Source organism: Prinia subflava, chromosome 24 (genome assembly GCF_021018805.1).
Source record: "Prinia subflava isolate CZ2003 ecotype Zambia chromosome 24, Cam_Psub_1.2, whole genome shotgun sequence".
NCBI lineage: Eukaryota > Metazoa > Chordata > Aves > Passeriformes > Cisticolidae > Prinia > Prinia subflava.
In genome coordinates, this window is record NC_086270.1 from 5,877,309 (window position 1) to 5,905,299 (window position 27,991).

The window sequence follows — 27,991 nt, forward strand, 5'->3', positions numbered from 1 at the left end:
GAGAGCTGCAGAGGGACTGGGGACAAGGGCTGCAGGGACAGGAGCCAGGGAATGGCTTCCAGTGCCAGAGGGCAGGGCTGGCTGGGAGATTGGGCAGGAATTGTTCCCTGGCTCTTCTCCCCCTCGTTTCTTTTTGTCCTCCCACCTCTCCAGGCTGCTCCATGGATCTGCTGGTTCTACCCCCACTCATCCCCTGCTCCCCCACGATGTCCTGGTCTCCCTTACTCCCCCAATTCCCTAGTTAGGGAAGTTCCAGGTCCCCAGTTTTTCCCCTCTGTGAACAGAACCCCTAAATCAGCCTCTCCTTCCCACCAGTTTCCCCCATTTGCAGCATCCAGGACCTTCCCTGTCCCTTTGCTGCATTTAAAACCCTTTTCCAGAGGGACATTTGGGGAATGCTGATGAATCTGGGAACTTGTGGTGACAGGGTCACGTGTGGCCAAGAGATGGAGGGGAGGAAAATGCCCATTTTACAGGAAATTACTTACTTTGGCTTAGCACGTGGAGAGGGTGGGTTTGGAAGCCCGGGCTCTTCCCATGCCCCATTTCCACCCCTCAGCAGGGCCAGCACCCCTGGGACCCACCCTGGGACTGATGTGGGACCCACACTGGGACTGATGTGGGACCCTGTACTGGGAGTGACCTTTTCCCACCCTGTTGGTATTGAATTCAGCAGGAGATTTGGGGTTTGACACCATTTCTGCCTGGCTTTGAAGTCACTCTGTGCCCAGCATCGCCCCAGGGGCACGGGTGCTCCTCCTTCGGGGTTTTAGAGCTCTTTGGGTGTCTCTGAGCTCTTCACCGCCTCATTTATCTGGTGGTGCCTGTGGAGCTCAGCCAGCTGCAGGTTTGGGGACAAACATGGGGAAAACAATGGATATAAATCTATTTTTTAACGTTTAATTCAGCACTGAGCATTCAGTTCAGGCTGGAGAGGAAGGGGAGCGTGCCCAGGCTCTGTTTGTTCCCTCAGACTCCTGCGGGTCCGGGCTCATCCCTGGGCACCCTTCGCACGCCGGGTGCTCGGAAATGGGATGGGATGGGATGGGATGGGATGGGATGGGATGGGATGGGATGGGATGGGATGGGATGGGATGGGATGGGATGGGATGGGATGGGATGGGATGGGATGGGATGGGATGGGATGGGATGGGATGGGATGGGATGGGTTCCCCCCAGAGCCCTGCCGGGTGACAGAGGGGACACGGCCCGGGAAGGACAGAGGGGCTCCGTGCTGGCCCTGCTGCGGTCCCTGCTGAGCTGGAGGGATGTGACGGGCTCTGTCACCTCAGCCGGGACCCTCCGTGACAGCCCCTGTCCCGCGGCACCGCGCAGGGCCCCAGGGGACACGGGGCCGCAGCCAGGACACGGACCCGGTGGCAGCGCCCTCCGCCCCCCCGTGGGCTCCGGCAAAGCCCCGCCACCCTCCGGAGGCCACCCTGGGGTGCCGCCCCTCGGTCCCTGCAGGGGCGGCGGCGGCCACGGCGGGGCGGTGCAGGCCCAGCAACGCGCCCGGGCCGGGCTGCGACCGGGACCTTGTGGGAGAACACCCCTGTGGGGACACAACACCCCTGCCTGGGGACAGCCCCTGCACTGGGACCGCCTGCCTGTGTGGGGACAGTACCCCTGCTTGGGGACACCCCTGGCACCCGGACCCCTGCCTGGGGCAACACCCCCAGGCCGGGAACACCCCGCCCTGGGGATCCCCCTCTGTCCCCGGGACACCCCTGCCTTGTGACACCTCCCAGCCCGGATGTCCCCAGTGTCCCTGAGACCCCCCGGTGTCCCGGGGACTCCCCCACCCCAGCCCAGGTACCGCCCCTGCCCCAAAGCCACCTCCTGTTCCCGGCCCCCCCCAGACCTCAGGGATGCCCCGGACCCCCCTCCATGGGACCCCCGGGGATCCCCCATCTCTGCTGCCCCCGCCCCTCCAGTGTCCCTGGGATGTCCCCGGGACCCTCTGTTCACCCCCAGCCCCAGGGACCCCTCCCCACTTCTCACTCCTATAAATGCACTTTAAAAAATTAATTTGGATTCTGCTAATTACAGGACAATTAGAACCCAACCGAGCCACTCAGGTGGGGTCCCCCAGAGCCCCCCGCGATATTTCCCACTCCTCCTCGGGTGTTCCCTGGGTTTCCAGTCCCAGGGGCAGTTTGGGGATGCTCAGTGGGGAATTTGGGGGGGCCGTGTCCCTGCTCCCTCCTAGGTTCAGCCCCGTTTTGGGCTGAATTTGGCTGATTTCCCCTCCTTTGTCCCGGTGACCTCCCCTAACTCCCCGAGCCCTCCCCGGGGTGGATTTTGAAGGTAAATGAGGTTTATGACAATCCTGATCTGTTTTTAGGCCCCTCACAGGAAAGGCGGAATTCCACGTGTGTGGAAATGGCTCCTTCCCATCCCACCCATCCTCCCCCAGCTCACCCACAGCCACGGCACCCCCAGGGCCCCTCGGGGTGACCAAACCCCCAAATTCAGGGCAGAGCCACCCGGGGACACCTGGCAGGTGTGGGGCAGTCACGGTCCTGGCCCTGCGCTCTGACCCCACTCTTATCGCGCGTTTTCGAACGGGGAAACTGAGGCAGGTTCAGCTGTCGGCCCGGGAGTGATTCCCGGAATGCCCGAAGGTATTTCCCTCCTATCAGTCCCTGGGTACCCCCAGGTGTCCCAAATACCACCTGGGGCTCCCCACCTAATCCTGGGTGCCCCCAGACCCTTCGATCTCCTCCTGGATCTCCCTGGTCAGCCCCAGTTCCCCCCAGAGATACCCCAGGCTGCCCCCAGTTTGCACCAGTGCCCTTCTTTATCTGCCCCAGTGCATCTCATCCACCCCAGCCCCTTCCATCTGCCCCAGATCCCTCCCTGATCCCCCCCAGGCTGCCCCAGGTCCCCCTTATACGTCCCCCATGCACCCTCCCATCTGTCCCAGGCTCCCCCCATTTAATCCCCGGTCCCCCTAATCTACCCCAGACCCCCCCGAATGTCCCCACGGTCCCCCTCATCTATCCCCGGGTCCTGCCACCTGCGCTGGACGCCCCCCACATGTCCCCTATGCTCCTCGCCATCTGCCCCAGGGTGCTCCCAATTTTCCCAGACCCCCCTTCCTGTCCCCCAAGGTGCCCCCAGTTGTCCCAGGTCCCCCCCAGCTGTCCCCCAAGTTCCCCCCAGGATCCCCCAATCTACCCCAGCCCCCTTTGGTCCCCCCCAGGCTCCTCCCCCGGTCCCCCCGTCTCCTCCTCGCCCCCTCCCGCTGTCCCGGGGCCGGGGCGGGGCGGCGGCGGCGCGGGGGGGGCGCGGCGGGGCCGGAGGGCGGCGCGGCGGCGGCGGCCCCGCACCCAGCGCCCGCACCCACCGCCCGCCTCCCGCGGGCGGCGGCAACAAAGGCCCTTCCCCGCCCCCGCCGCCGCCTCCCGCCGCCTCCCGCCGCCGCCGGCAGCGTCCTTGCGGCAGGAAGATGCCCGGGGAGGTGCCGCCGCCGGCGCCCCGGGGGCTGCGGAGCCTCCCGCTGCTGCTGCTGCTGCTGCTCAGCGCCCGCGCCGCGCTGGTGAGTGCGGGGGCACCGGCGGGGGCACGGCCCGGGCACCGGGGGGGACCGGGGACATCGGCACCGCGGGGAGGGCGGCGGGGACCGGCACCGAACGGGGGCTGAGGGAAGCGATCGGCACCGGGAGGGAGCAGCGGGGACCGGCAGCGGGCGGCACCGGCCCCGCGGAGGGGCTGCCGCGGGCAGGGGGGTGGGACCGGCCCCGGCATCGCTCGTGGATCGGTACCGGGGGAACGGGGATGTGTGGGGTGGCACCGGCATCGTGCTCGGGCCGGCTGCGGCAGCGGCACCGGTCCGGAACCGGCCTCGGTACCGTGCGTGGATGGGCAGCGGGCGGGGGCACCCGCAGCGGGCGGGGGGCGTGGGGCCGGCAGCGGTACCGGGCGGGGACCGGCACCGAGCGGGGCCTGGCAGCGGCAGCCGGCGGGGGGGCGGCACCCCCGGGACCGGGACCCGGACTCGGCTTCGGCGGCTCCGGCACCCGCCCCCCGCTCTGGGTTCCCCCAGCTCCCGAGGGCTCCGCTCCCCTGCCCCTGCCCCGCGCCAGCCCCGCCGTGCCCGCAGAGCTCCCCGAGCCCAGCAGGCGCTGCCCCCGGGGCTGTCCCCTCCCCTGCGACCCCCCGGGCGGTGCCGGGCAGGGTGGCGGCCGTGGGGAGGGGGCTGCGGGCAGCTGCCGTTTGAAGGTCGTAGGGAAACACGCCTTGAAAAATCGCCTTGAGGGGCGGAGAGGGAGGAACCCCCCTGCTGCTGCTCGGGGGCGGCAGAAACTTGGCCCCCCCATCCTTCCCCTCTGCCTCCCCTCCCCTCCTGCATCCCCAGCCCCTGGTGGGGCGGGGGGCGGCAGATGCAGCCCGGGCTGCGCGGGCAGCGCCCGCTTTTCCCCTTCCATGAGGAGAAGGGGCTGGGGGTCCTCGTGACACTTCCAAAACCGCTGCTCCCACCGCCAGCTCCGCAGGGGAGGATGTGCGTGCGATCCCCTGAGGTCCGTGCGATCCCGGGGTCCGGGGGAGCCCCCCTGCCCCGCCTGCTCCCTGCCCCGAGCCAGGCCTTGGAGTTTGGGGGGTTTGGGGCGCTGCTTTTTGGGGGCTGCTCTCCGGGAAGCAGTCGGAGGATGCTTTTCCCTCCCAGCCGGGAGCAACGGGAGAGGGTGGTGGGGAGGAAGGCTGCTCCTCCTTCTCCTCTCTTTAAGAGGGGAAGAACCCCCAGGGCCTGGCTGCTGCATTGAACCACGCAGAGCTCACCCCCTCCTCCCGGGGCTCTGGTTTGGGGTGCCCCAGGCTGGCTCCCCATTTCTGCACGAGGGGCTCTCCCAGGGGCAGCTCTGCCCCTCCGGAACAGAGAAACAACTTCAGAGTCTCGGAGGGGATGTGAGCACTCTTCCAGCGCCTCTGGCAAATCTGCACGGCCCTGGATCCAAGGGCACTTTATTCAGCCCGATATTCCCCCTGCCATGGATCCAGGGAAGCCTCTGCTCCCCCGGGAGCTCCCCTCCACCCCGGCTGGCCGCGGTGCTGCGAGGTGAGTGCGGCTGTGCCACTGTCCCCAGCGCCCCGGCAGTGTGGGCTCGGCTCTGGGGGTGCTCACCCTCCCCAGACGAGCCCTTCCCCTTCCCCTGCTGGGGAACTGGAGTTGCTGGATGCTGGGTGAGGTTGTTGGCGTTTCCTGAGGGGATTTAGGCCGTTCAGGAGAGGCTGTGGGGTTGTTCGGTGATGCGATGTGGGACTGGAGGAGCTGCTGCTTCCACCCGGGTGGGACCAAGGCCTCTCCTGTCCCCTTCTCTTCCCTGAAGCTTTTCAATCCTTCCTTCTCCTTGGACACGCTCAGCTCCTCCCCTGGGCCGCCGGGAGGGAAGCAGTGACCTGGCCCAGCCCCGGCACACCCGTGCAGGTGGGATGGGGATGGATTTGGGGATCTCTGTCCCCCCCCAGTGCCGGATCCTGGGTTCTGCCAGGGAACCTTTCCCTGGAGCAGCACCCGGAGCACTCCCGGCTGCTCGGAGGAGCCCGGAGGAGCCGCTCCAGCCCCGCGCCCGCGACTGCCTGGGGGGAGTCCCTGAGGCCACCCAGGGGGGACAGGGGATGGGGACAGGGACAGGGACAGGGACAGGGGACAGGGACAGGACCCCGGCGAGGCCGGAGCGTTGCTGCTGTGACACCTCCCGGGACTCGGTGCCTTCCTTTGATCTCCCGCTGTCCCTGACCCCTCTGGCTTTGGGGCAGCTGGGATGGATCCCCTTGGGATCAGCCCCTGTAACCCTTTGTGTGCCGGCGTGGGAGAGCCGGGGGACAGCGGCTGCTTCTTCCAGGGGGATCCCTCCCTGGCTGAGCGGTTTTCCCAACAGTGCCGTGGACAGGTTTGGGGTTGGCTGCGATTTCCCGAAGCTCACGAGCTCATCCCTGGTCCTGCCTCATCCCTTTGGAGCTGGATATGGACCAAGCAGAGAGGGAATGAGGGAGACCCAGGCTCCTGCATCAGCCATTCCCGGGCCGGGATGGGCTCAGCCCCGTGTGGGACAGCCGAGATTCCCAGGACAGCTCCTCCCCGTGCTGCTGGGAATGCTGGCTGCTCCCCGCCAGACCACACACACAGACTGGGCAACCGCTGCTTCCTCCTCCTCCTGCGGGCAGGCAGAGCGGGCCGCTGGCAGCAGAGTGGCAGCCGGGGACCGCTGGGGACACCTGGGCAGAGGGGGCAGGACGGGCAGCTCTGCTCACGGTAATTAGCGGCTGATGAGCTTTAATCAGCCCGCAGGTTACGGAGGGCTGGGCACAGCCAGCCCTGAGTGCCACCCCCGCCGCTGGGGTCCCCAAGGTGCGGTCAGGGTGCTTTGTTGTGGCCCTGGCTGCTGTCGGAGCCCAGCTTAGGGATCAGCTCATCACCTTAATTACCGGCAGAGTTGATTGGCCCTCACCTTTCCGGGCCCTGGAGCGCTGCTGGTGTGGCGCTGGGGCCGGCCGGGTCCTGACTCCCTGTGCAGGACATCGGGGATGCTCTGGATTCAGCCCTGGGTTGTTTCCCTGTGGAAATCCCTTTGCTCCCTGCGACCCCTCCAGATCTTCCCTTGGCTCAATCCAAAACCAAAGATTCCCCCAGGCCGTGCAGAGTTTGGGGTGAAGCACCCCCTGCCCTGCAGGGGTCCGGGGGGATTCAGCCTTCCCACAGCCCCACCGGGGCTGGGGGTTCACAGCCCTCCCTCATTGCCGTGGTGTTTTCCAGTGTTTTCTCAGCAGCTCCCTGCTTTCCAGCCTGGCCTTGGGGGAGCGTCTCCCCTGAGGTTTGGGGGTGCTGTGGGGTTTGGTGTAATGGGTTTGCAGGGCTCAGCCCGGGCCCAGGGCTGGACTGGAGCTCCCTGGTGTGAGCTGGGGTCACACGGGGTTCAGCCCAGCTCTCCCATCCAGCCGTGCCCAACCCCAGCTCCTTCCTCTTTCATGGAGAAAATGAGGAAAAAATACATCAATAGAAAAGGAATGGGTCCCCAAGGGGTGCAGGCTTCTCTGGCCACTGTCACCCGGTGCCCTGGCCCGTGTGTGGCAGTGAAGTCCCCGAGTGTCCCCGAGGCTCCTTTTCCCCGGGAGACGCGCGGCAGCCCCGGGAGACGGCAGCGGGGGCCGGGGAATGCCGGGCCCGGGGACGTGAGCCGGGTACCAAACCCTGCCGGGCCCGGCGGGGCTCTGGGAACCGCGAACCCCTCCCTGCCCGAGCCCTCAGGGGCTTCAACACCGCTCCGGGTCCTCCTGCCTCGCCTCCTGCCCGGCTCCGGGCGGGTTCTGCCGCTGTTCGCTCCTGGAGGCTCAGCCCCGGCATTCTCGGTGTTTGGGGGATGGGAGCGGGGATCTGGGGGGAGAAACCCCCTTCAGATGCGGTGGGGGCTGTCCTGGGAGCGCGGAGGTGCCTCTGCTGGAGATGTGGTCCCTGCATCCTCCAGGGTCTCCTTTCTCTCCTCATCCTCCCCACCCAGCCCGAGACTCCCTTGGCTCAGGAGCTGCCGCAGGATTTCTCCTCCGGAGCAGGGATGTCCCCGAGCCCCCGGCGGGCACGAGGGGCCGTGGCCCTGCCCGGTGTCACCGCGGCCCCGGCAGTGGCCGATGGACCCTGCGGGGCTCGGGAGCCACCGCTGGGCTTGGAGGGAGGAGCGGAGCCCTCCCCGTGCCTTGTGCCATTCCCAGTTTCCTACCAGTGCTTTGTGCCATTCTCAGTTTCCCACCAGTGCTTTGTGCTATTCCCAGCTTTTTCCTCATGTTTTGTGCCATTCCCAAGTTTTCCCCCTTTGCTTTGTGCCATTCCCAGTTTCCCACTCATGCCATTCCCAGTTTTCCGTTGTTGTTTTGTGCCGTTCCCTGTTCCCTCCACGCCGTGGGGGGAGAATTTGCCCCGGGGAGTGTCCGGCGGTGCTTCCCTGGCCCCGGGGGAGCGGGGCTGGAACCGGGAGCTCTGGGGGAGCTCTTGCGGCCGCTCCTGCCTCCCTCCCCCCCTCCCCATTAATTAATCTGACATTTAAGGCGAGTTCCTCGTGCAGAGCTCCCGAGTGTCTCGGTGACCTCCGGAGCAGCTCCAGGGTGGAGCTGCTGGAATCCCAGCGGGGAGGGGAGGACGTGGCCGGGTCCGGGCGGAGGAGGCTCCTGGCCCACAGCACCTGCCCCAAACTCTGCTTTGGGGCCTTCTGCGGTCAGGAAGGAGTGGGACGGGCCTGGCATCCTGTGGATGCTCCTTGTGGCTGTGGGAAGGTGAAAGTGTTTTTAGAACTGGTTCTTCCAAGGATTTTTTTTAAAAATAGACTCAAAAATTTTGAATTCTGGGCTGAGCCAGCATTGAACCCAAGTATGGCTCTGCATGGAGAGGACAGCAGCGATTTGGGGGGACCCAAACCTCCTTTTCCACCTCAGCATCCCCGAGTGGGTGAACCCAGCTCCCTCCGGGCTGGGCTGGGCTGGGCTGGGCTGGGCTGGGTCTGGCCAGGCCGGGCCGGGCCATTCCCTCTGCCCTGCCCACCGAGGCCGGGTGTGTTTTCATCTCTGTGGCCACGACAAAAGCCTCTCCCTCCCTCAGCACAGCTTGGCCACGGCTCAAACTCTTTCCTTTCATGATAAAAATAACAGCAGCAACCTCGGGGCTGCTGCTTCTGCCCCGGCTGGTGGAGGAACAGGGATTATTTCAGGAAAAAAAGGGGAGGAAACCTCAATGTGGGGGAGCCTGGGCACAAATCCCCCCTGGCTGCAGCCCCAAGTGGGACCTGGAGTGGGGAGGAGCAGGCTGGAGCCAGGGAAAAGCCGGGAAAAGCCGGGAAAAGCCTCATCTCCCAGGCAGCACGGAGCACAACTTGTTGGCAAAACAGTTTGTTTGCCAAAAGCTGCAGTTTTCTGGAGGAGGAGGGGAATGGAGCCGTTTCAGGAGCTGGCTGAGGCTCTGGGGGTTGGGAGGGATGCTGGGGCAGCAAATGTCAAAAATCCAACGCAGGGCTGCGTTTTGGGGCAAGGGAGTGGGAGTTTGGGGCCAAAGCAGGCATTTAAAAGAGAGAAAAAAATCTTATTTATTTCTCATTTTTGCAAGTTAAGCTGGAAGGGAACAGAAAATCTCTGTTTGTGTCCCTCCCTGAGCAGATTTCCCTGCAGAGGCAGCAGGTCTGGGAGCACACAGGGAACTTTACTTCCCCAAACTTGATGTTAATCCACCATTCCCAGCTTTTTTTAAGGCAAATTTGGGCTCCTCACAATTTTTTCAGGCACTGGGAATGGCCACTGTGTCCCTGGGGAACTTCTCCATGCACCCAGTGAAAATCAAGCAGAAAAAACTGGGGTAATGTAAATTTTTGCAGCATTTTGGAGTTTTTTTGGGAATGGCATCATCCAGATTTTCCTTTCTCCTCTCCCTCGGGCTCCAGTGCTGGGTGAGGGAGATGTGGGATCTCCTGGAGCCAGGATCAGGGTTTGGAGCTGGGACAGCACCTGGGAGAGCCTGGGCTGCTCCAAAGCCCTGGCTCCAGCCCCGTGGAAAATCCGGGAGCTGCCAGGGATTTGTGGATGGAACTGGGGGGATTTTGGGCAGCTGAGGGCCCCTGGAGGTGGCTCCAAGGATGAGGTTCCCTTTGTGGTGAGCCCCTGCGATTTTGGGTGTGATTTGGGGCTTTGGTGTCACTGTGCCTTGGTCACCTTCTCCTCCAGAAATAACCCAGGACTGATTAATCCCAGTTCCTTTCCCAGCTCGGTGCACCCCAGCCCGGGCTGTGTGTGGAGGCTCTGATGAGCACTAATTAGCTCTAATTAGCCCCCTGTGGCCGCAGGTCAGTGCCCTCTGTGCTGCCTCCGTCCGAGGACCATTACAAACACCCCGTGCAAACCTGGGGGGTCCCGGTGTTAATTACCCTGCAGTTAATTAGGGACAGAGCTGATGGGCACACTGGGGGCCTGGGCATCCATCAGGGACTCCAGGACAGGGATCTGGGATGGGATGGGATCCTGGGCAGGGTTTGTTGGCCAAGGGGTCTCTTCATCCCCACAGGCTCCTCTGTGACGTGGGAATCTTGTCCCAGTGGGACACCCAGGTTCCAAAATCCCAGATCCACAGAATTCCTTGGGTTTGTTTTCCCAGGAGCTGGGGGAGCCATTTCTCCTCGTTTACCAGTAATGAACGGGTTTAGGTGGGAGCTGGGGTGGGTTCCCCTGGATCCTGGGGTCACCCTCTGGCAGTGATCCCGGGATCTCCCCGTGGCCTTGAGACATTTCCTTCAGCGCTGGGAGCCCAGGGCTGGGCAGGACCCCTTGGATTCTGGGGGTGGCCCAGATGGTTCTCCCCCTTTGCCTTCCTAATTTGGGTTAAGTGATCCCTGCTCCTCCATCTTGCAGGGTCAGGACCTGGCAGGGTGTCCCCAAGTGCCCCACAGATGTCCCTAAAGCCACCGGGGTGATGCCCAGGGGTGGAGGTGGGAAGATGCTGGCAGGATCTGTGGGTGGGATGCCGGGATGGGAGCAGGTCCCAGATTTGGAGCATCCTGAATTCCTTTATTTTCCATGGCAAGAGCTCTTCAACACCCAGCCAGGAGGAGGAGGAGGAAGGAGAATCCATTGAATGTGGCACAGCCGGGTGGGCAGGGATGGACACTGTCCCCTGCAGGGACATCCTTGTGTCCATGGGGACACCAGCCCCTGATCCAAGAGGGAATGGGAATTCAGGGAAGGCAGCAGGCAGGGCGTGGATGGGGCTGCAGGGAGCAGCAGCTCCAGGTGCTCTCTCCCACCCACCATGGGAGTTTGGGGCTAAACTGTGACTTTTTGGAGCTGCCTGCTCAGGGAGCTCCTTCCAGCCCTGGAGCACGTGGGAACTGTGCTGGGAAGGGATCTGGGAATGGCATCTCTGTGGGCTCTGACCAAGATCTGGTAAAGGTCCTTTATTTCTGTGAGGGTTTTGTGATTTTCTTTTTCCCGAGGAGCTTTTTGGCTGCTGGTCCCACCGGCCTGGGGTGAGGCTGAGGGTCTGGCTGGGATCATCCCAGAGGCAAGGGAGTCCCAGGAACCCGAATGAGGGGATTTTCCTGCTGATTTCCCTTCTGATGCAACTCCAACAATTCTGATTGCTCCTGCCAGCTCCAGCCAAGGCTGAGTCTGTGATCCCAGGGCCGGATCCCCTGGATGAAAACATTCCCGAGTCTGAGCCAGCTGCTGATGCTGCCAGGGGCTCCAGGGCAGGGAGGGGAGCGGGGCTGGGATGCAGAGCCAGCTCCCAGCCTGTTCCCATCCCTGCATCGGGAAGGGGCTGCTGCCCCTGGGCCTCCCCATCCCTCCCCCTGCTCATTCCCAGCCTCCAGCTGGAGCTTTTCCTCGTGGGCTGGGTTAAATCGGGATGTGAGGAGCAGGGATGGGAGAGGAGCTGTGCTGGACACTGAGGATTGGGAGGAAGGGACCATTCCATCCCTGATGCTCCAAGAGGTGAATTCCCCACTCCCGGAAGATGCTTTTGGAGCAACGGGTGCCTGGATTTTTGTGAGGAGCTGCAGAGCAGCAGCTGGGCTGTCCCTGAGCCTCTCAGCCTCATCCTCTTTGCTCTGGGTTCGGCCTTAAAACCCCAAATCTGCCCCCGGACCCGGCACGGGTGAGATTCCCACGGGTCCCTGCCCAGGGGGCAGCAGGGCCGGGGCTGACCCAGCCGGGGGGGTCACCCCCAAACCCCACAAAGCCCCATCCCCGCTGCGGGCAGGGCCGGGTCCATCCTCGGTGCGATTCCAGCTGCTCCCAACCTTCCAGCCGGAGTTTGCCTGCAGCTATAAATACCTCGGAGCGCAGCAAAGCCCCCGGAGGGTTTAGGCTCTATATTTAGGTTCCTGCAGCACAAAGCCATATTGCACGGGGGCTGGGCAGTGGGATCTCCTTCTAGGAACCGGGGGGAGGAGAGGACAGGAGCAGAGGGGTGTGATGGAGCCTTTCCATGAGGATCCGGGGCTGGATCCTCCCCCTGCAGCCGCTGTCCCGTCCCGGTGCTCCAATCCGGGCCTTTCCTCCTCCAAACCCCAGCAGAAGTTGCTGCCTGAGCGCGGAGGGAAAGGGACATCAAACATTTATAGGCCTTGCGAATCGTCAAGGAAATGTCTGGTTCTGCTAAAATAGCAGCAGCAATTAGGGGAGAGGAAAAAAAAAAAAAGGAAAAGCCCAACTCAACCTCCACGGCTCGTGTGTTATCCCAGCTCCTCCCGTCCTCAGCCGGGGCCGCAGCTCCGGGTTGGACTCCCCAAGCCCATCGGGGGATGGGACAAGCTCTGATCCCCCTAAAACCGTGTGAAACCCGACCCCGCGGCTCTCCAAACACAGCCCAGCCTCGGTTCTGCCCCAAGCTGAAAGGGCAGCGAGAAGTTAATTGGGTTCCTTCTCCTTTCGGGGTTTCGCAGCAGGGTCGGTGCTTCCTGCCCGCCTCAGGTCGCTCCTAATTAGGGAAGCACCAAATCCGAACTTCCCCAGCGCCTCTGCTGGGTTCATCCTGTGGGGACTGGTCCTTCCCCTCACCCAGGGTGAGGACGGGGTGGGAGGTGAAGGAAAGCAGCCAAATCCCGAGGAGCAGGGGAATTTTGCTGCTGCTTTGTTTGACCCGGGATGTTCCAGAGGAAAAATCCGCTGTTTCTCCAGTGCGCAGCAGGGCACGAGGGTCACCCTCGCCTGCTCGAGCTTTGCACTTCCCTGCATAAAAATCAGGGCTTTGGTGGTTTTTCGGTATTTTTTTCTCTTTGGCAAAGGTTAGAAGCTGAAGGAGGAGCAGAGCGAGCTCTAGAGTGAGGAGGAAGTTCAGGGTCCAGGATCGGGCATGGATTTGGGATCTGCCTACCCCAAGCTTTTGGGAACTGGGACTTGTCTGGCACAGCTCAGAGCTGGTGTGGAAAAGAGGAAAGAAAATCCCTGGAGGGGAAATCCAGGGCTGGGAGAAGCAGCAGGAGGGTGCTGGGGGGTGATGGCCACAGGGACCTGGAGGGACACAATTTCCTGGTCCTGCTGACGTGTAGGGAAGTGTTTGGCAAGGAAGAGAAGAACTCAGGTGGTGGGAATGAAGGTGGGCCTGGCTGGACTTGAAAACGAGGGGTCAGTTGGTGTTTCAGACTCAGGAATTGGCTTTGGGAACAATGTTCCTTCCCAATGGGATCACCCCAGCCATGGAACCCCATCGTGAAATCAGAATTTTGGGTGTTTCCTTCACCCTCTGGGCGGTGAGAGCTCCCATGGTCCCATTTTTAAGATTTTCCTGCTGGCTCCAGAGCTGGAAATGCTTTTCCAAGCACAAGGTGGATCCTGCAGCTCCTGGAGTGGAGAATTTGAGGAAAACCTGGTGTGTGGTGGAGGATGGTCACTGCAGGGAGACAATCTTGCCTGCTCTTTACAGAGCCTGGAACGAGTCCCCGGAGGAATAAGCTGAGGATGGGGTGAAAGGAGCAGCTCCTGCTGGGGCTGCCAGGGAATCCCGGTGCCCTGGGCTCACATTCTCTTGGGATGGAGCTCTCCCTCATTTTCCTCCTGCTGTTGGGCTGTGGGTGGGGAGAGCTGTGGGGTGTGAGGTGCTGAGGCTGGAGGCAGGGCCCGGCTGGGGGGTGCTGGCCTGGGATGCTGGGAGCCGCTCCCACGTGAAAGTACTGGGAGCTGGCCCTGGGTGGGGATACTGGTACCAGTCCATGGAAATGCTGGGACACATCCCCATGTAGGGATCCTGTCCCTGTGTAGGATTTTGGGGCCCATTCCCTTGTGGCGATCCTGGTGCCCATTCCCATGGGAGGATCCTGGTGCCATTCCCTCGAGGAGATGCTGGCGCCATTCCCATGGGAGGATCCTGGTCCCTCTGACATTCCCACTGTTGGGGTTCTGGTCTCTGTCCCCCCCAGGGACGCTGCCCTGAGCACCCCCTCAGCAGGATGAGGTTTCTCCTCCTTCCTCCCCTCCCTGGGGGTGCAGAACATCCCCCCGCTCCTTTTTGTCACTTCCTGTGGTGCTTTCAGTCACCTGGCACCCAAAAACTGCTCTGGCTGGGAAAAGAGGCCTCAGGTGCAGCGAAACCCCCTCATGACCGATCTGTTCCTCACCTGCTTCCAGCTGGATCCTAGAGCTGCCGGAGCTGGGTTTGATTTTCCCTCTCCAATAATAAATTTAATTCCCCAGCGAGAGCAGGAGCGTTGAACAGCTCAGGACAAATGACACCAAACGTGCCAGGAGGGGACAATGCCAACAGCAGGCTAGGGCTGCCGAAAATCCTCACTGCTGTAAGGAAGAGCAGGAACATCCATCCTGCCTGGATGTCGCTGAGGGAAACAACAGGTTGGGGAATAAATATTGGCATTTCTGCCCTCGGGGGCTGCCCGGGAGAGGGAAGATGCTCACAGTGGAGGATTAGGCTTGGATCTTCTCTTTTTTTTTCCCCTTAATGGAAAAAGCCGTGTTCACACGGAAACCAATCGGTTCGTGCGGCCCTGAAAGGCAGGGGCACCCCAGAGGCGCCGGGAAGAGCTCTTGGCTCTGCGCTCGGCCTTGAAAAAAGGTTTAGAAAACGAGAAATAAAAGCGTGGAGGGCGCGCCTGTGGAGCGCGGGGCTCTTTGTGGAGGAGCTGGAGGCTCTGGATCGGCAGCGGGAGCCGCGGGATGAATCCCCACGGATGCTCCGAGCCCAGCGCTCCTTCCTGGCGGGATCCGGGCGGGAGCAGCCGCGCATCCCCCGGGAGCAGCGGGACGCGGGTGAAGGAGCAGGGATAAGGGGTGTGGGGATAGCAGGGATGCAGGGATGAGGGGGATGCGGGGATGAGGGGACAGCGAGGATCCGCCGGGGTGGGCGGGGGTGGCCCCGGGGCGGCCCCGCGGAGCCGCCGCAGCCGCGGGCGAGCGCAGGGCCCCGCCGGGCTGCTGGAAAGTAGGTCGTGGCTGTGCTGGCGTGGCCGCCCCGTCCTACATATGGAAATCGGGGCTATTTCTGGCCGCTGCTGACGGGCTCGGCCGTGTCCCCGCTCCGGCCCCTCCGCGGGTCCCGCCCCGGGCACGGCCCCGCGGATGCTCGGGGGATGCTCGGTGATGGAGCTGCGGGGCTGCTTCCCGGGGATTCCTGCCCGTGAGACCTTTCCCCCTCTCCTGGGATGGGTGACTCCCTCCTGTGGATCCCACTCGGCTCCGGGGGTTAATTCCTCACGGAAAAACCCTTTAACAGCTGCGTGTGCAGAGCCTGGGGCTTGTCCAGGCTCCTCAGTCCATCCCAGGCGGGGGCTGGGTCTCCCTCCAAGGCTTCCCCCCAGCCCCACCCCTGGATTGCTCCCATCCCTGCCAGGCTGGGCTCCAGCTGGAAATCCTGGATTTGGCAGCGCCTTCATCAACCCCGCTTTCCATTTCCATGGCAACCCCGAGGAAGGTGGGCAGGAACTCCTTCCTGTTGGACACACAGGAGCTGGCACGCACCGGGTCCTGCTGCTGGGGCACAAAAGCACCTCCCTGGATGGGATAATCCCAGTGAAACGGCAGGAGCAGAGGGAAAGGGCTGCTCGAGATTTTCCACGGTTTTGAGTCCTGCCAGTGAGGAGGGGGAGCCGGTGTTGATCCAAATCTGCCCATGAGAGTCTCGAATCTGTTCCTGATTAATCACTCCTAGGGGTTCATTAGCTGTGGCTCAGCACCAAGACAGGTCCTGAGGGGTCCCCAGTAACGGGACTGGCACCGTTTCGGGGCAGACAGGTGAGGGTTGGTTTCAGGGCGGTGACAGCTCTGTCCTTTGCCTGCCACTTGAATGTGGCTTGGACATGCCACCCCCACATTCCCAGGGTTTAACGTGTTTGTGGGGAGCTGGGAAGGGGCTCAGCCTGGAGAAAAGGAGGCTCAGGGGGACCTTGTGGCTCTGCACAGCTCCTGACAGGAGGGGACAGCCGGGGGGGTCGGGCTCTGCTCCAGGGAACAGGGACAGGAGAAGAGGGAACGGCCTCAGGCTGGGCCAGGGGAGGTTGAGTCGGATATCAGGAAAAATTTCCTCGTGGAAAAGTTTGTCAGGGCGTGGCACAGCTGCCCAGGGCAGTGGGGGAGTCCCCATCCCTGGAAATATTTAAGGAATGTGGCACTCGGGGACAGGGGTGAGCGGTGACCAGGCAGTGCTGGGTTAATGGTTGGACACCGCGGGCTGAGGGGGATTTTCCAGCGTGAGTGATTCCAGAATCCTGCTCATGTGTGACCTGGATGGGCCTGGATGCTCCCTGCACCCCTCAAAAGGAGAGCAAAACGCTTTTCCAACTCCACGTGCAAAGCTTTTCCAGGTGCACTGAGGCTGGGACAATGCCCTTGGAGGAACTCCAAGGAGGGAGAACCATACGGGGGGAGCCAGGGCGGATTTCCAGGCTGGTCCAGCCGGAGCAGTTCAGGAAGAACATTCCCACCAGTGGGGTTGGTGGGGTTTGCACAAAACACCCCCAAACCTGTTAAAGCAGAGGGCACCCGCAGCTCTGTGGGCCCTGTGCCCACCCTCCCTGAAGGGACAGGACATGGCCCCTCTGCCCATGCCAGCCCCCCTTTTCTATGCTGGAAAATCCCCCTCAATTGTGCTGATCCCTTTGCTCCTGTTTGGGAGTTTGGGGCTGGGGGAGCTTCTGGGTCCCCCAAACTGCAGCACAGAGAGCGGCTGGGGAAACTGAGGCAGCGGCTGGGACGAAGAGGAGCCGTCGGGGAGGAAGGATTTGGGGAAAAAGGAATGATTTGTAGGGCTGGAGGATGTTCCCTCCGGGAAATCTGGCCCTGGATCCCTCCTCTGCTTTCCTAGCCCATCCCTGGGGGGCTCAGCCTTTCCCTCATCCCCTTAATGACCACAATTAAGCCGATCCGAGCAAATGAAGTGGCGTTTAAGGAGCCAAATAAAACGGGAAATACCCCACGATCGCTTCTGTGGTCGTTAAGAGGCTTTTTACTCCCGCAGCTGCCTCTGCTGCGGTGTCGGGGAGCGTCCCCTGGCACAGGGACAGCGCCCTGGCACAGGGACAGCGCCCTGGCTCTCCAAGGCCACCCCCAGCTCCCACGGGGATTCCTTTGGGAGCGATCCCGGTTTCTCCCGATCCTCCTTGGGGGGAAAAGCAGCAACGGTGCAACCAACACCGTTGGCACAGCGGGACAGCCCCCTCGGGGCTGGTGTCCCCATGGGGGAGGTGGTTTTGTGCCCGCCGGAGGGGGTGGCACCGCGGTGGCCCCGGAGCAGGGGGATTTCTGCCTCTGAGTCACCGCCGGCGCGGGCACCACGTGCCCGAAAGCAGAAGAGGTTTGGGGCTGGCTCGTGGTCCCTGCACCGCGTCCTGGTGTCCCCAAATCATCCCGTGGGGCTCCTTGGGTCCCCGCCGGGCCTGGGGGGCCGAGCCCCGGCTGCTCACCCCGGAACGCTCCGGGAAAGCGGCTGCGGGAGCGCTCCCGGTGCCGGCTCCACCGGGGCTCGTTTCCCCGCGCCCAGAGGCGTTTCCAGCTGAAACCTTTCCTGGCACAAACACGAGCTCGTTTTCCTCTCCCCGGCGCACAATGCGCCATTGTCCTGCTGCTCCGCTGGAAACCGAGCCGGGAACGTGAGCCGGGAACGTGAGCCGGAGCGCCCTGATCCCTTCCCAGCGCCGAGGGAGCCGGGATGGGGCTCCCCAAACATCCCAAAGCCTTCTTGGGATGGGTTTTGCGCTGGGAGAGGCCGAGATCTGTGGGATCGAACGGCTGCGGGTTCTGCTGGAGTCTCGGGGCCAAGGAGGGGTGGGAGGGCCGGGGCTGCGCTTGGCTGCCTGTAAAAAACGGGAATTGCTCTTTTCCTCGCCTTTTCATTGTTCAGCGCCGGGCTCTTATCGGAGCCGGCAGGAGCAGCCGGGGTCGGCTCTGGGGGAGAGCTGGGAGCGGCAGGAATGAGACGTCGGGTCCGAGGGCTGGGGGACAAAAATCCCGCGGTTTTGTGGAGCTGTGGAATGATGGAAACACTTGGGCTGGAAGGGAGATTTAAACCTCACCCAGTGCCACCCCTGCCATGGCAGGGATCCCTCCCCCTGTCCCCATCCAGCCTGGCCTTGGGCACTGCCAGGGATCCAGGGGCAGCCACAGCTGCTCTGGCAATTCCAGCCAGCCCCTGCCCACCCTGCCAGGGAACAATTCCTGCCCAATCTCCCAGCCAGCCCTGCCCTCTGGCACTGGAAGCCATTCCCTGGCTCCTGTCCCTGCAGCCCTTGTCCCCAGTCCCTCTGCAGCTCTCCTGGAGCCCCTTTAGGCCCTGCCAGGGGCTCTGAGCTCTCCCTGGAGCCTTCTCCTCTCCAGGGGAGCACCCCCAGCTCTCCCAGCCTGGCTCCAGAGGGGCTCCAGCCCTGGAGCAGCTCCGGGGCCTCCTCTGGACTCTCTCCAGCAGCTCCAGGTCCTTCCCGTGCTGGCAACACTCCCCACGGTGTGAGCGGGATCTGGCCTGGATTGCTCGGAAGGGGAGGAGGAGGAGGCTGGACAGAGCCTCTGGGAGCTCTGGAAACCCCAACTCTGCTCCCAGGGTGCCCGTCTGGGTCCTGGTGTGCAGCCCACGGTGCTGGCAGGGATTCCCCATCGGGGTCTGGCATGAGGGAGAACAATCCCTCATCCCCTCACCCCCCACCCCCGGCGGCTCCCTCGGCTCAGCCATGTCTGGTGTGGCTCCTTCTCCTCCTCCCTCTGCTCCCAGCATATCCCAGGACACAAAACCCCTTCAAATCCCCAGCTGGGAGCATCCCCACGGAGCCAGCGCAGATGGGGACGTGCCACCAGCCCATCTGCTCCCTGTCCTGTGCTGGCCACGCTCTGCCAAATCCTCCTGAGCCACCCAGGGCTCGTTTTTTTTTGCATCCATTGCTTTGGGCTCCCTCATTTCACATCTCCCTATGTGGTTTTTCTGTGTTTTTTCCCTGTCTTAGTTGATGGGAACCATCCAGGTGTGCAGTAACAGCAGCAGGTGAGCCCTGTTTTGCACACTGGGTCGGGATGAGGAGCTGGAGCACAGGCACCCTGTGGCCAGCACAGCAAACCTGGCCTGGGACCAGCAGGGAGAGAAACCGGGATTTGTTAATCCCTGGAGGCAATGGTCTGGAGAGGCCAAGCCTGGATCCAGCCCTTTCCCAGGAGCTCCCTGTCCTCCACGCCTTGGGGACAGCCTTTAGCCAGGGCTGCTGTGATGGGAGAAGGAAAAATGGCTTTAAATTAAAATAAGGGAGATTTAGATGAGATCTGGGAGAGAAAATATTTGCAATTAGAGTAGTGGGACACTGGAACAAGATTCCCAGAGAAGCTGTGGCTGCCTCTGGATCCCTGGCAGTGCCCAAGGCCAGGCTGGATGGCACTTGGGGGACCCTGGGACAGGGGGAGGTGTCCCTGCCATGGCAGGGGTGGCACTGGATGGGAATTAAGGGTTCTCCAACCCAAACCATTCCATGATGATCCCAAGGTGCAGGTTGGTAGGATTTAAGCCTAGACCAGGCAAAGGGTCTTCTGCAGCTCCTTCAGGCACGGAGCTGCTTTTCCTTGGAGTTCTGTGGCCTTTGCTGCTGGGGCTGGAGCAGCCTCGTGCCAGCAGTGCCCAACCAGCTCTGGAAGTGCTGCAGCCCAGCAGGTGTTCCTGAATTCCCTGTGGATTTTTCCTGGAGTTTCCTTGTGCCATTCTGTGGGGAGGAGGGGATTTATCCCCCCAGGAGCACCTCAGAGCTGTCACAGCCCCCATCCCAGGGCACTTTCCCCTCAAAATCCCTGGGTTTCTGTCCCCTGGTTTGGGACACTCCTCCCTTGTGGCTTTCCCCCTCCCCAGCTGCCTGTGCGGAGCCTCTGCCCCCTAACCCCGGTGGGATTAGGATCCCCCTTAGGGATTATTAGGATCCCCATTAGGGATCAGGGTCCCCATTAGGGATTAGGGTCCCCATGAGGATCCCTGGAGCCATCTGGGCCCTGCAGGAGCAGCCCCTGCTCAGCCCTGGGAGCTCAGAGCGGATCCTGCAGTGGGAACTGGATCCGTGTGGGATGTCCCGGTGAGGGGCTCAGCCCCCAGGGAGGATCCCCCTCAGAGCCTCCCCGTGTCCCCAGAGGGACTGGCTTGGGGGACACTCCTTGTTTTGGGGCTGCTGGGGTGGCAGGGGTGGGTGGCAGCCTCAAGGGCCCAGTTTGGAGCCAGGTGCATCCATGGAAAGAGATGGAAAATATCCCAAGGGCATCTCCCAGCTGTGTTTTGGGAAGGTTTGGGCCAGCCCCACCTGCCATGGTTGGGATTAAGATGAAGGATCTCAGCATGGCCTTGGTGGGATGGGAATTCAGGGATCATCCTGTTCCAATCCTGATGCTTCCCCCTGTCCCAGGCTGCTCCAGCCCCAGTGTGCAGCCTGGCCTTGGGCACTGCCAGGGATCCAGGGGCAGCCACAGCTGCTCTGGCAATTCCAGCCCAGCCCTGCCCACCCTGCCAGGGAACAATTCCTGCCCAATCTCCCAGCCAGCCCTGCCCTCTGGCAGTTCCATGAGAACAGGGCTCCTGGGATCCCAGTGTCTCAGCTGGACACCTCTCCCTGGTGCCACCTCGGCTCCTGGTGGCTCCGAGTGGCTGCTGTCACCCGTCTGAGCGGTGCCATAATTCCCTGTAATCCCTGGAGCGGCTCCTGCCTCACCTGGGGCCGGCTCTCACGGGAGGGGCAGCGCGGGGAGCGCCGGGGCCACAATCGGCTTAGGGGGATAAAGAGAGGGGACAGAGGGACAGGAGGGACAGGAGGGACAGAGAGACAGAGGGAGAGGAGGGACAGAGAGACAGGAGGGACAGAGGGAGAGAGGGACAGAAGGACAGAAGGACAGGGGGACAAGAGAGACAGAAGGACAGAGGGACAGAGGGAGAGGAGGGACAGAGGGACAGGAGGGACAGAGGGAGAGAGGGACAGAAGGACAGAAGGACAGGGGGACAGGAGGGACAGAGGAACAGGAGGGACAGGAGAGACAGAGGGGCAGAGGGGTAGAAGGTCACAGGGACAGAGTGACAGAAGGACAGAGGGACAAATAGACAGAGGGACAGGGGGAGCTGCTGACTTCTGGGTATGCAGAACTGAGCCATGGGGGAGACCTGGCCATTCCAGGTTGGGTGTCCTGGGTGACAGCAGTGTCACCCTGGGGACCAGGGTGGCCTTTGCCCCCTCGGACATTCCCGGTGTCTTTGGGCTGCCGATGGACGGCACTGGAGATGATTTTTGGGGTGGGTGCAGTTCTGTGCACGTGAGGGGGGTCAGGGCATTCGTGCCCTCCCTGGGTAAAGCCTTGAGGTGCCTGCCCCACCTCACTCCTGGCATCCAGGGGAGGATCTTCCTGGAGGATCTTCCTGGAGGATCTTCCTGGAGGATTTTCCTGGAGGATTTCAGGACACTGCCCCGTGGATGTTGTGTGGACAGGGAGCACCGCCCCGAGTGGGATGTGAGGGCACTGGGGCTGTTCCCTGTTTCTGCAGCCTCTCCTGTGGGGTTTGGGGCCAGGGAGAGCAGAACCACCGGCCCTTTTCCAGCATTCCCACTCCGGGGTTGGGCTGGGAGCCTGAATCCACATTTTGAGTGCAGCCCAGTGTGTAAAACCCTTTATTTGGGATAATTGTAGGTGAGCGTAGGGGACAGAAAAAGCACTTTATTTTGGGTAGTTTGAGGTGGGCGCAGGGTACAGCATCTCCTCCACCCCAAAAAGGGGCAGCTTGGTGCCCTGGGGGTTGTCCTACCTGGTGTCCCTGTGCCTCCCCCATCCTGGGATTGATGCACCCTTCGAAATCCGGGAATGCCACGAGTCCCAGAGGTCCGTGATAGGAGCTGCTAAAAATAGGGGATTTATCCACAGACACGTGGACTGTGCTTTTTGGGAAGTGGGCAGGAGGGCAGGCAGGACAGGGCTGGGATGAGCACGAGCTCTGGGTGCAACGGGGACGTTTTTGGGGGTCCTGATGTTTGTAGGGAAAAGAGCAGAAGAGATTCCTGGTTGGTGAAGAGGGGACACGGCCCCGCCGGGACTGGCTCTGTGACTCAGTTTCCCCCTGGGTGACAAGGGGGTGTCACCAAAGGTTACAAATTCCCGGGAAAACCAGGAATTTCTGTCCCGTTGGTCAGACAGGGATTGCTCACCCCCTCCAGCGGATTTCTCTCCCTCCCACCCCAGCATGTGCCCATCCCACGGGGAATTCCAGCATTTCAGCTCCCTGGGTTTTATTACACCCCAAAAATCTACAAAAGGCAGAGCCCCGAGGTTTCCTGTGCCTCCCCCACGGGGAATTCCAGCATTTCAGCCTCCCAGGGTTTTATTACACCCTGAAAATCCACGGAAGGCAGAACCCCGAGGTTTGCTGCGCCCTCCCCCCTGTCTGCGGGAGCCGGGCAGGGCTCTGGGTAATCCCTCCCTGTCACATCCCTAATCCTCGCCCTGTCCCTCGCTGAACCGCCCGCGGGAGCTCGGGCCGAGCCCGGGGGGCCAAACCCCGCTGCTGGCCCGGCTGCCAGGGCTGGAAGTGGCACCAGCACAGAAAAATATCCTGGATTTGGAGGGGCTGGATTGCTGGAGCATCCCCTGAGCGTGGGGGAGGGCTCAGTCCCGGGGCGGGGGTGACAGAGCCCTGGGACAGCAGGGTGTCCTTCCCTGGGGACATCCAGGAACTGCAGGGACACAGCCCCGGGGATGTCCCCGGTAGGGGGGGACCGGGGCACCTCCAGGTACCCCCCAGCCTGTCCCAGTCTGTGTTTTCCACCTGGGATTTGGGGCCTGGGCACTCAGGGAGGGCTCTGGGACCACAGTCCTTCCCCATCCCAGGGCTGTGGTCCCCGTCCCCAGGGAATGGTGACATTCCCGAGGCTGCCGGAGCTCCAGCAGCGTTGGGACACTTCCCAGGGCTGCACAAGGCTGGATTTGGGTGGTCTGTGCAGGGACAGGGCTAGACTGGATCATCCCTGGGGGTTCCTCCCAGCTCAGGATATTCTGTGATTCCATAAATCCCTGTCCGAGCATCCCAAAAACGTTGCTCAGCGCAGGTCAGCTTCCCTGGATATCCCACAGGCTGCAAAACGGCCAAGGTGACCCAGGCACAGCCCAGCAGCCCCTTCAGCCAAGGCTGGGCTGCTCCTTTTGCTCACACACCTCACCCCACGGCTTTCCAGCATCATTCCTGCTGCTGGGTGGGCTCCCACGATTTGTGGGAATATTTCAGGATAAACTACCAGCAGCCCTGCAAACAGCCCAGGAGAAAGAGGCAGAATTTTTAACGTCAATTCTCGCTTTTTCTGAATTTCCTTTTTCAAACAAAGCAGCATCTGGGTGAGCTGGGACCTCGCTGCTCCTCTGCTGAGCAGAAATCCGTGCTGGTGGTGGCTTTTCCGTGCGGAATTGTGGCATCAGGAGGATTTGAGGAGGCTGCCAGGGAGAGGCCAGATCTTTTATTAGAGCAACTGATACGGTTGGGGAAAAAAAGCTCCAAAGCAGATCAGCTTTTGGGCTCACCAGTCCTTATTCAGGTCCTAAATAGAAGCAGCTCAGTCAGATCCCCCGGTTTATTTTAATCAATTTTACATCTGAAAAAAAAAAAAAAAGAAAAAAAAGAAAAGAAAACCAACTGGTGAGCTGAAAGCTTCCCCCCCCCCCCCCCCCCCCCCGCTTTCTCTGGTGGTTTTTTACCCTTTTTTTTTTGGATTTGTTTTCCTGGGAGCCTCGTGAGCAGTGCTTGGCAGAGCTGCAGGCTCAGTCACAGCCCTGACACCCCCAGACACCCCAAATTTGGGCTTTTCTCACCCCTCCAGGAGAGGTTGTGTGAGGTGGAGGTCAGGACAGCTGGATCCTCTCCCAGATCATTCCAGGCTCTGGGAAATGCCTGCCCAGCTGCGTTTTGGACTCATTTCCCCCCTGGATGTCAGAGATGCTCCCAATCCCACATGGGGCTGTCCCTGGGTCAGATCCTGCTCCGGGACCCTGTGGGGTGCCCAGGCTCAGTTCTGTGGCCTTGAGCCATTCCCAGGATTCATCCATCCCTGGGAATGGACATCATTCCCCCCTGACAGCTGCCTCCAGCCCCTGGAGATCACCTTTCCATGGAAAACCTTGGGAAATTGGGAGTATTTCCCCTCCTAGAGCCTGGCTCCCCTGCTGGGGGCACAGCGCTGTCCCCTGGGCTATGGAAAAGTGAAAGGGGCAGAAATCCTTCTGCTGCCCCATTTCCAGTGGGAAAACCCAGGGACTTGACTAAGGAATGATGGAAGTGTGCTGGGACAAGGCCTTGGATCCCGTCCCCTGTGTCCATCCCACCAATCCAGCTTGGGAAGCTGGAGCAGAGCAAAGGCTGCCTCTGTTTATTGAGAAAATGCTGGAATTTGTCACTGCCAGGCATTCCTGCTCTGCCTCAGTTTCCCCCTCCCTGGCCAGCACAGGGGGAGGATTTTCCCTTCAACAGGAGTTTTATCCCTTCCATCACCAATCCTTTGGGATGGGGGAGGTGAAGGGACCCTTGAACGTGAGGGACATCTCCCCCTGGAGCCCCTCAACACTAGCTCAGCTCCCAGCTCTGCCCTCCTGCTGCTTCCCTCCGTGGAATTCCAGAATTCTGGGATCATTTGGGTTGGAAGGACCTTAAATCCCATCCAGTGCCATGGCAGGGACCCCTCCCCCTGTCCCAGGCTGCTCCAGCCCCAGTGTCCAGCCTGGCCTTGGGCACTGCCAGGGATCCAGGGGCAGCCACAGCTGCTCTGGCAATTCCAGCCCAGCCCCTGCCCTGAGCTCCTGCTGTGTCCAGGGCAGAATTCCCTGTGGAGGAGGAGGGCAGGAGCCATTGGGGCCCTGGTGGATCTCTGGGAACAGGGAGGGAGCCGATGGATCCCTGGGATGGATCCCTAGGATGGATCCCCGGGATGGATCTCCCATGGCTTTGGGGCTGACACCTGGGAGGCGTTTCCCAGTTTTCCTCTCCCTGCCAGGTGTGGAAGTGCCACCATCTCGCTGTATCCATGGAATTTTCCTTGGGAAGGAGGGGTGGGAGCAGCTGCTTCAGCTCCACTTCCCTGGGAGAGCTTCAGGGGCTTTTTTGTGGGTTTTTTTTTGTTTTGTTTTGTTTTGTTTTTTTGCATGTGGTTTTTTCATTTGTTTGTGGTGTTTTGGGGTGGGATTTTTTGTGGTTTTGTGGAGAGGATTGTTGTTTTGGCTTTGTGGGGGGTTTTTGTTTGTTTTGCGGGTTTATTGTGGTTTTTGGGGTTGGTATTTTTCATGTTTTGTTTTGTTTTTCTTGGGGTTTTTTGTTGGTTTTTGGCAGGTTTTTATATTTTTGTTTGTTTGGTTGGTTTTTATTTGTTTTGGTTTTCGGGGTTTGTTCGTTTGTTTGTGTTTTCGGTGTTTTTGGCGGGTTGCTTTTTGGTTGGATTATTTCAACCCCTGTCAGCAGCAAACTCGGAGAGCTCCGTAAATATTTGATCAAATCCTTCCAGCACCGCCAGCATCCCATCCTCCCTGACACCAACAGAAATCCTGGAAACGCTTCCCAAACACTCATCCCAAAATCCCCCCAATCCCCAATTCCCCATCCAGGAGCAGCAGGATCGGGGGTGGGATTGTCCTTCCCGCATTTCTGGGATTGGGAACCTCCAGCTCTTTTATTTTTCGCGTAAGCCGAGCCCAGCAGGGCTGGGATCAGAAACTGGAGCTGGGCCAGGCTCAGGTCAGGGCTCAGAGCTGAGTCCAGACTTTTCCTTTTGGCTGGGAAACCTGAGCACTTCCAGGGGGGATCCCTCAGGAATGACCCCAGGGCCAGGAGAAATAACGCAAAAAACGGGCTCGTGGTGGCATAAAATGGTGGGAAAGGGGGAAAAGGTGGTGGAAAATGGGCAAAAATGGTGAAAAATGGGCAAAAATGATGGCAAGGAGGCAAAAATGGTGGGAAAAGGGGGGAAAGGGGGGAAAGTGGTGGGAAATGGGAAAATGATGGAAGGGAGGCCAGAAATGGTGGGAAAAGGGGAAGAAGTGGGGGGAAAGGGGGAAAAATGATGGAAAGGTTTGAAAAGGGGGAAAAAGTGGCTGGAAAGGGGGGAAATGGTGGAAAACCGGCAAAAAATGGTGGAAAATGGGAAAAAAGTGGTGGGAAAGGGGAAAAAAGTGGTGGAAAAGGGGGGAAAGTGGTGGACAAGATATTCCCCCTTCCCCTGAATTAAATTTAAGGGGAAAAAGGTAAAAATAATGGAAATACTTGGATGAAAGTGTGACTGGGTGGGTTTTTCTAGGCTTTTTTAGTGTTTTGTTGTTGTTGTGTTTTCAGGGTTTTGTGGAGGGTTTTTTGAGGGGGTTGTTTTGTATTTTTGGAATTTTTCTGTTGATTTTGGTTTTTGGGTTTTTTGGGGGGGTTCCTTTATGTTTTTTGTGGGTTTTTTGTTTGGTTTCTGGGAGGATTTCTTTTGTTGGTTGGCTTTTGTTTTGGGGTTTTTTTTATTCACTTGTTTCTTGCTTTTGGTTTGTTTGTTTTCAAATTTCCTTTTTACTTGCATTTACCCCCAGTTTTTGTGCTGAAGGCGAGGTGAGATCACTAAAGGAGGGTTGACTCCATTTCCAGCTGAGCAATTCCAGCTCAGGGCAGATAAATCCGGGTTTAGGGCTCTTTGTGCACTGAGCAGAAAGAGGAAATTCCTTTTTTTTCCCTTAATTTGAGCTCCGGGGAGAGTGGGAAACACCGAGCAGCTCCTGAGTGCTTTTGGAGGGTGGATTTTGCAGCTGGAAAATGTGGATTAAAGGAATTTTGTGCTGCTGGAACATGGAGAAACCAGGAATTCCAAGCAGGGAGGGAGCGGGATTGGGTTTCCCCCGCTCCGGTGGAGAACAAGGACATCTCTGTCCAAGGCATCAAACCAGCCCTGCCCAGAGTCCTCCTTCCCTTCTCCCTGCTGCTGGAAAGGAAAAACTGAGCCTGGAGAAAGGATTTCTCCATGGAATTCCTGGGTATCTGTGTTTTCTTGCCTGTTGGAGGGAAAAGAATGGGATCCTGTTGGCAAAAAGGGTGGAAAATGGGAAAAAAGTGGTAGAAAATGGGAAAAAGTGGAAGAAAATGGGCAAATATTGGTGAAAATGGGCAAAAAAGCTCTTCCCAGTGTTTTCCTTCCTCTTTCTCCTGCTGCTGGGATTAGAAGGGAAAGCTGAGCTTGGAGAAAGGATTTTTCCATGGAACTCCTGGGTATTGGTGTTTCTTTGGCTGCAGGAGGGAAAAAATGGGATCCTGTTGGCAAAAAGGGTGGAAAATGGAAAAAAAATAGTAGAAAATGGGAATATGTGGTAGAAAATGGGCAAACATTGGTGGAAATGGGCAAAAAAAGAGTGTCTCAAAGTTTTCCATCTCCTTTTTCCTGTTGATGAGGTTGGAAGGAAAAGCTGAGCTTGGAGAAGGGATTTTTCCATAGAACTCCTGGGTATTGGTGTTTCCTTGGCTAAAGGGGGAAAAAATGGGATCCTGTTGACAAAAAGTGGTGGAAAATGGGCAAAATTGGTGGAAAGGAGGCAAAAAAGGGTGGAAAGGGGGGAAAAAAGTGGTGGAAAATGGGCAAAAGGTGGTTGAAAAGGGCAAAAGGTGGTTGAAAAAGGCAAAAATGGTGGAAATGAGAGCAAAAAGTGGCAGAAAAAGAGGGGGGAAATGGTGGTGAAGGGGCAAACAGTGGTGGAAATGTGGGAAAAAATGGTGGAAAGGGGCAAAAAGTGACAGAAAATGGGCAAAAAGAGGTGGGGAAGGGGGAAAAAAAGCTCCTTCCCGATTGGAGGCTGGGAGAGGGAATGTTTCCTGTCCCTGGGAGCCGCCGGGAGCGCCGGGGTGCCCCGGGGTGACCCAGGCTGTGTAATCGGCCCGGCCATCTGCTGCGAGATTTGGGTGCTCCCGGCAGCTCCAGCTGTCACCAAACCTCTCCCGGATCCCAGCAGGGCTCGCGCTGCTGGATTTGGGAGGCTGGAATTGCAGGGATGCACCCCGAGGGATCAGCCTCGCCTCGGGGATGGGGAAAAACCCTCA

The 27,991-nt window shown here is 60.3% G+C and overlaps 1 protein-coding gene across 1 annotated transcript in view; it reads left to right on the top strand.

The window, feature by feature from the left end:
- The first annotated feature begins 3,288 nt into the window (after positions 1-3,288).
- SDC3 (syndecan 3) overlaps positions 3,289-27,991 on the top strand; it is a 41,403-nt gene continuing 16,700 nt past the window's right edge. Inside the window, exon 1 of the mRNA XM_063418739.1 lies at positions 3,289-3,541. Within this exon, the coding sequence (XP_063274809.1) occupies positions 3,452-3,541 (90 nt within the window). The 5' untranslated portion in view covers positions 3,289-3,451. The remainder of the gene's footprint in view (positions 3,542-27,991) is intronic.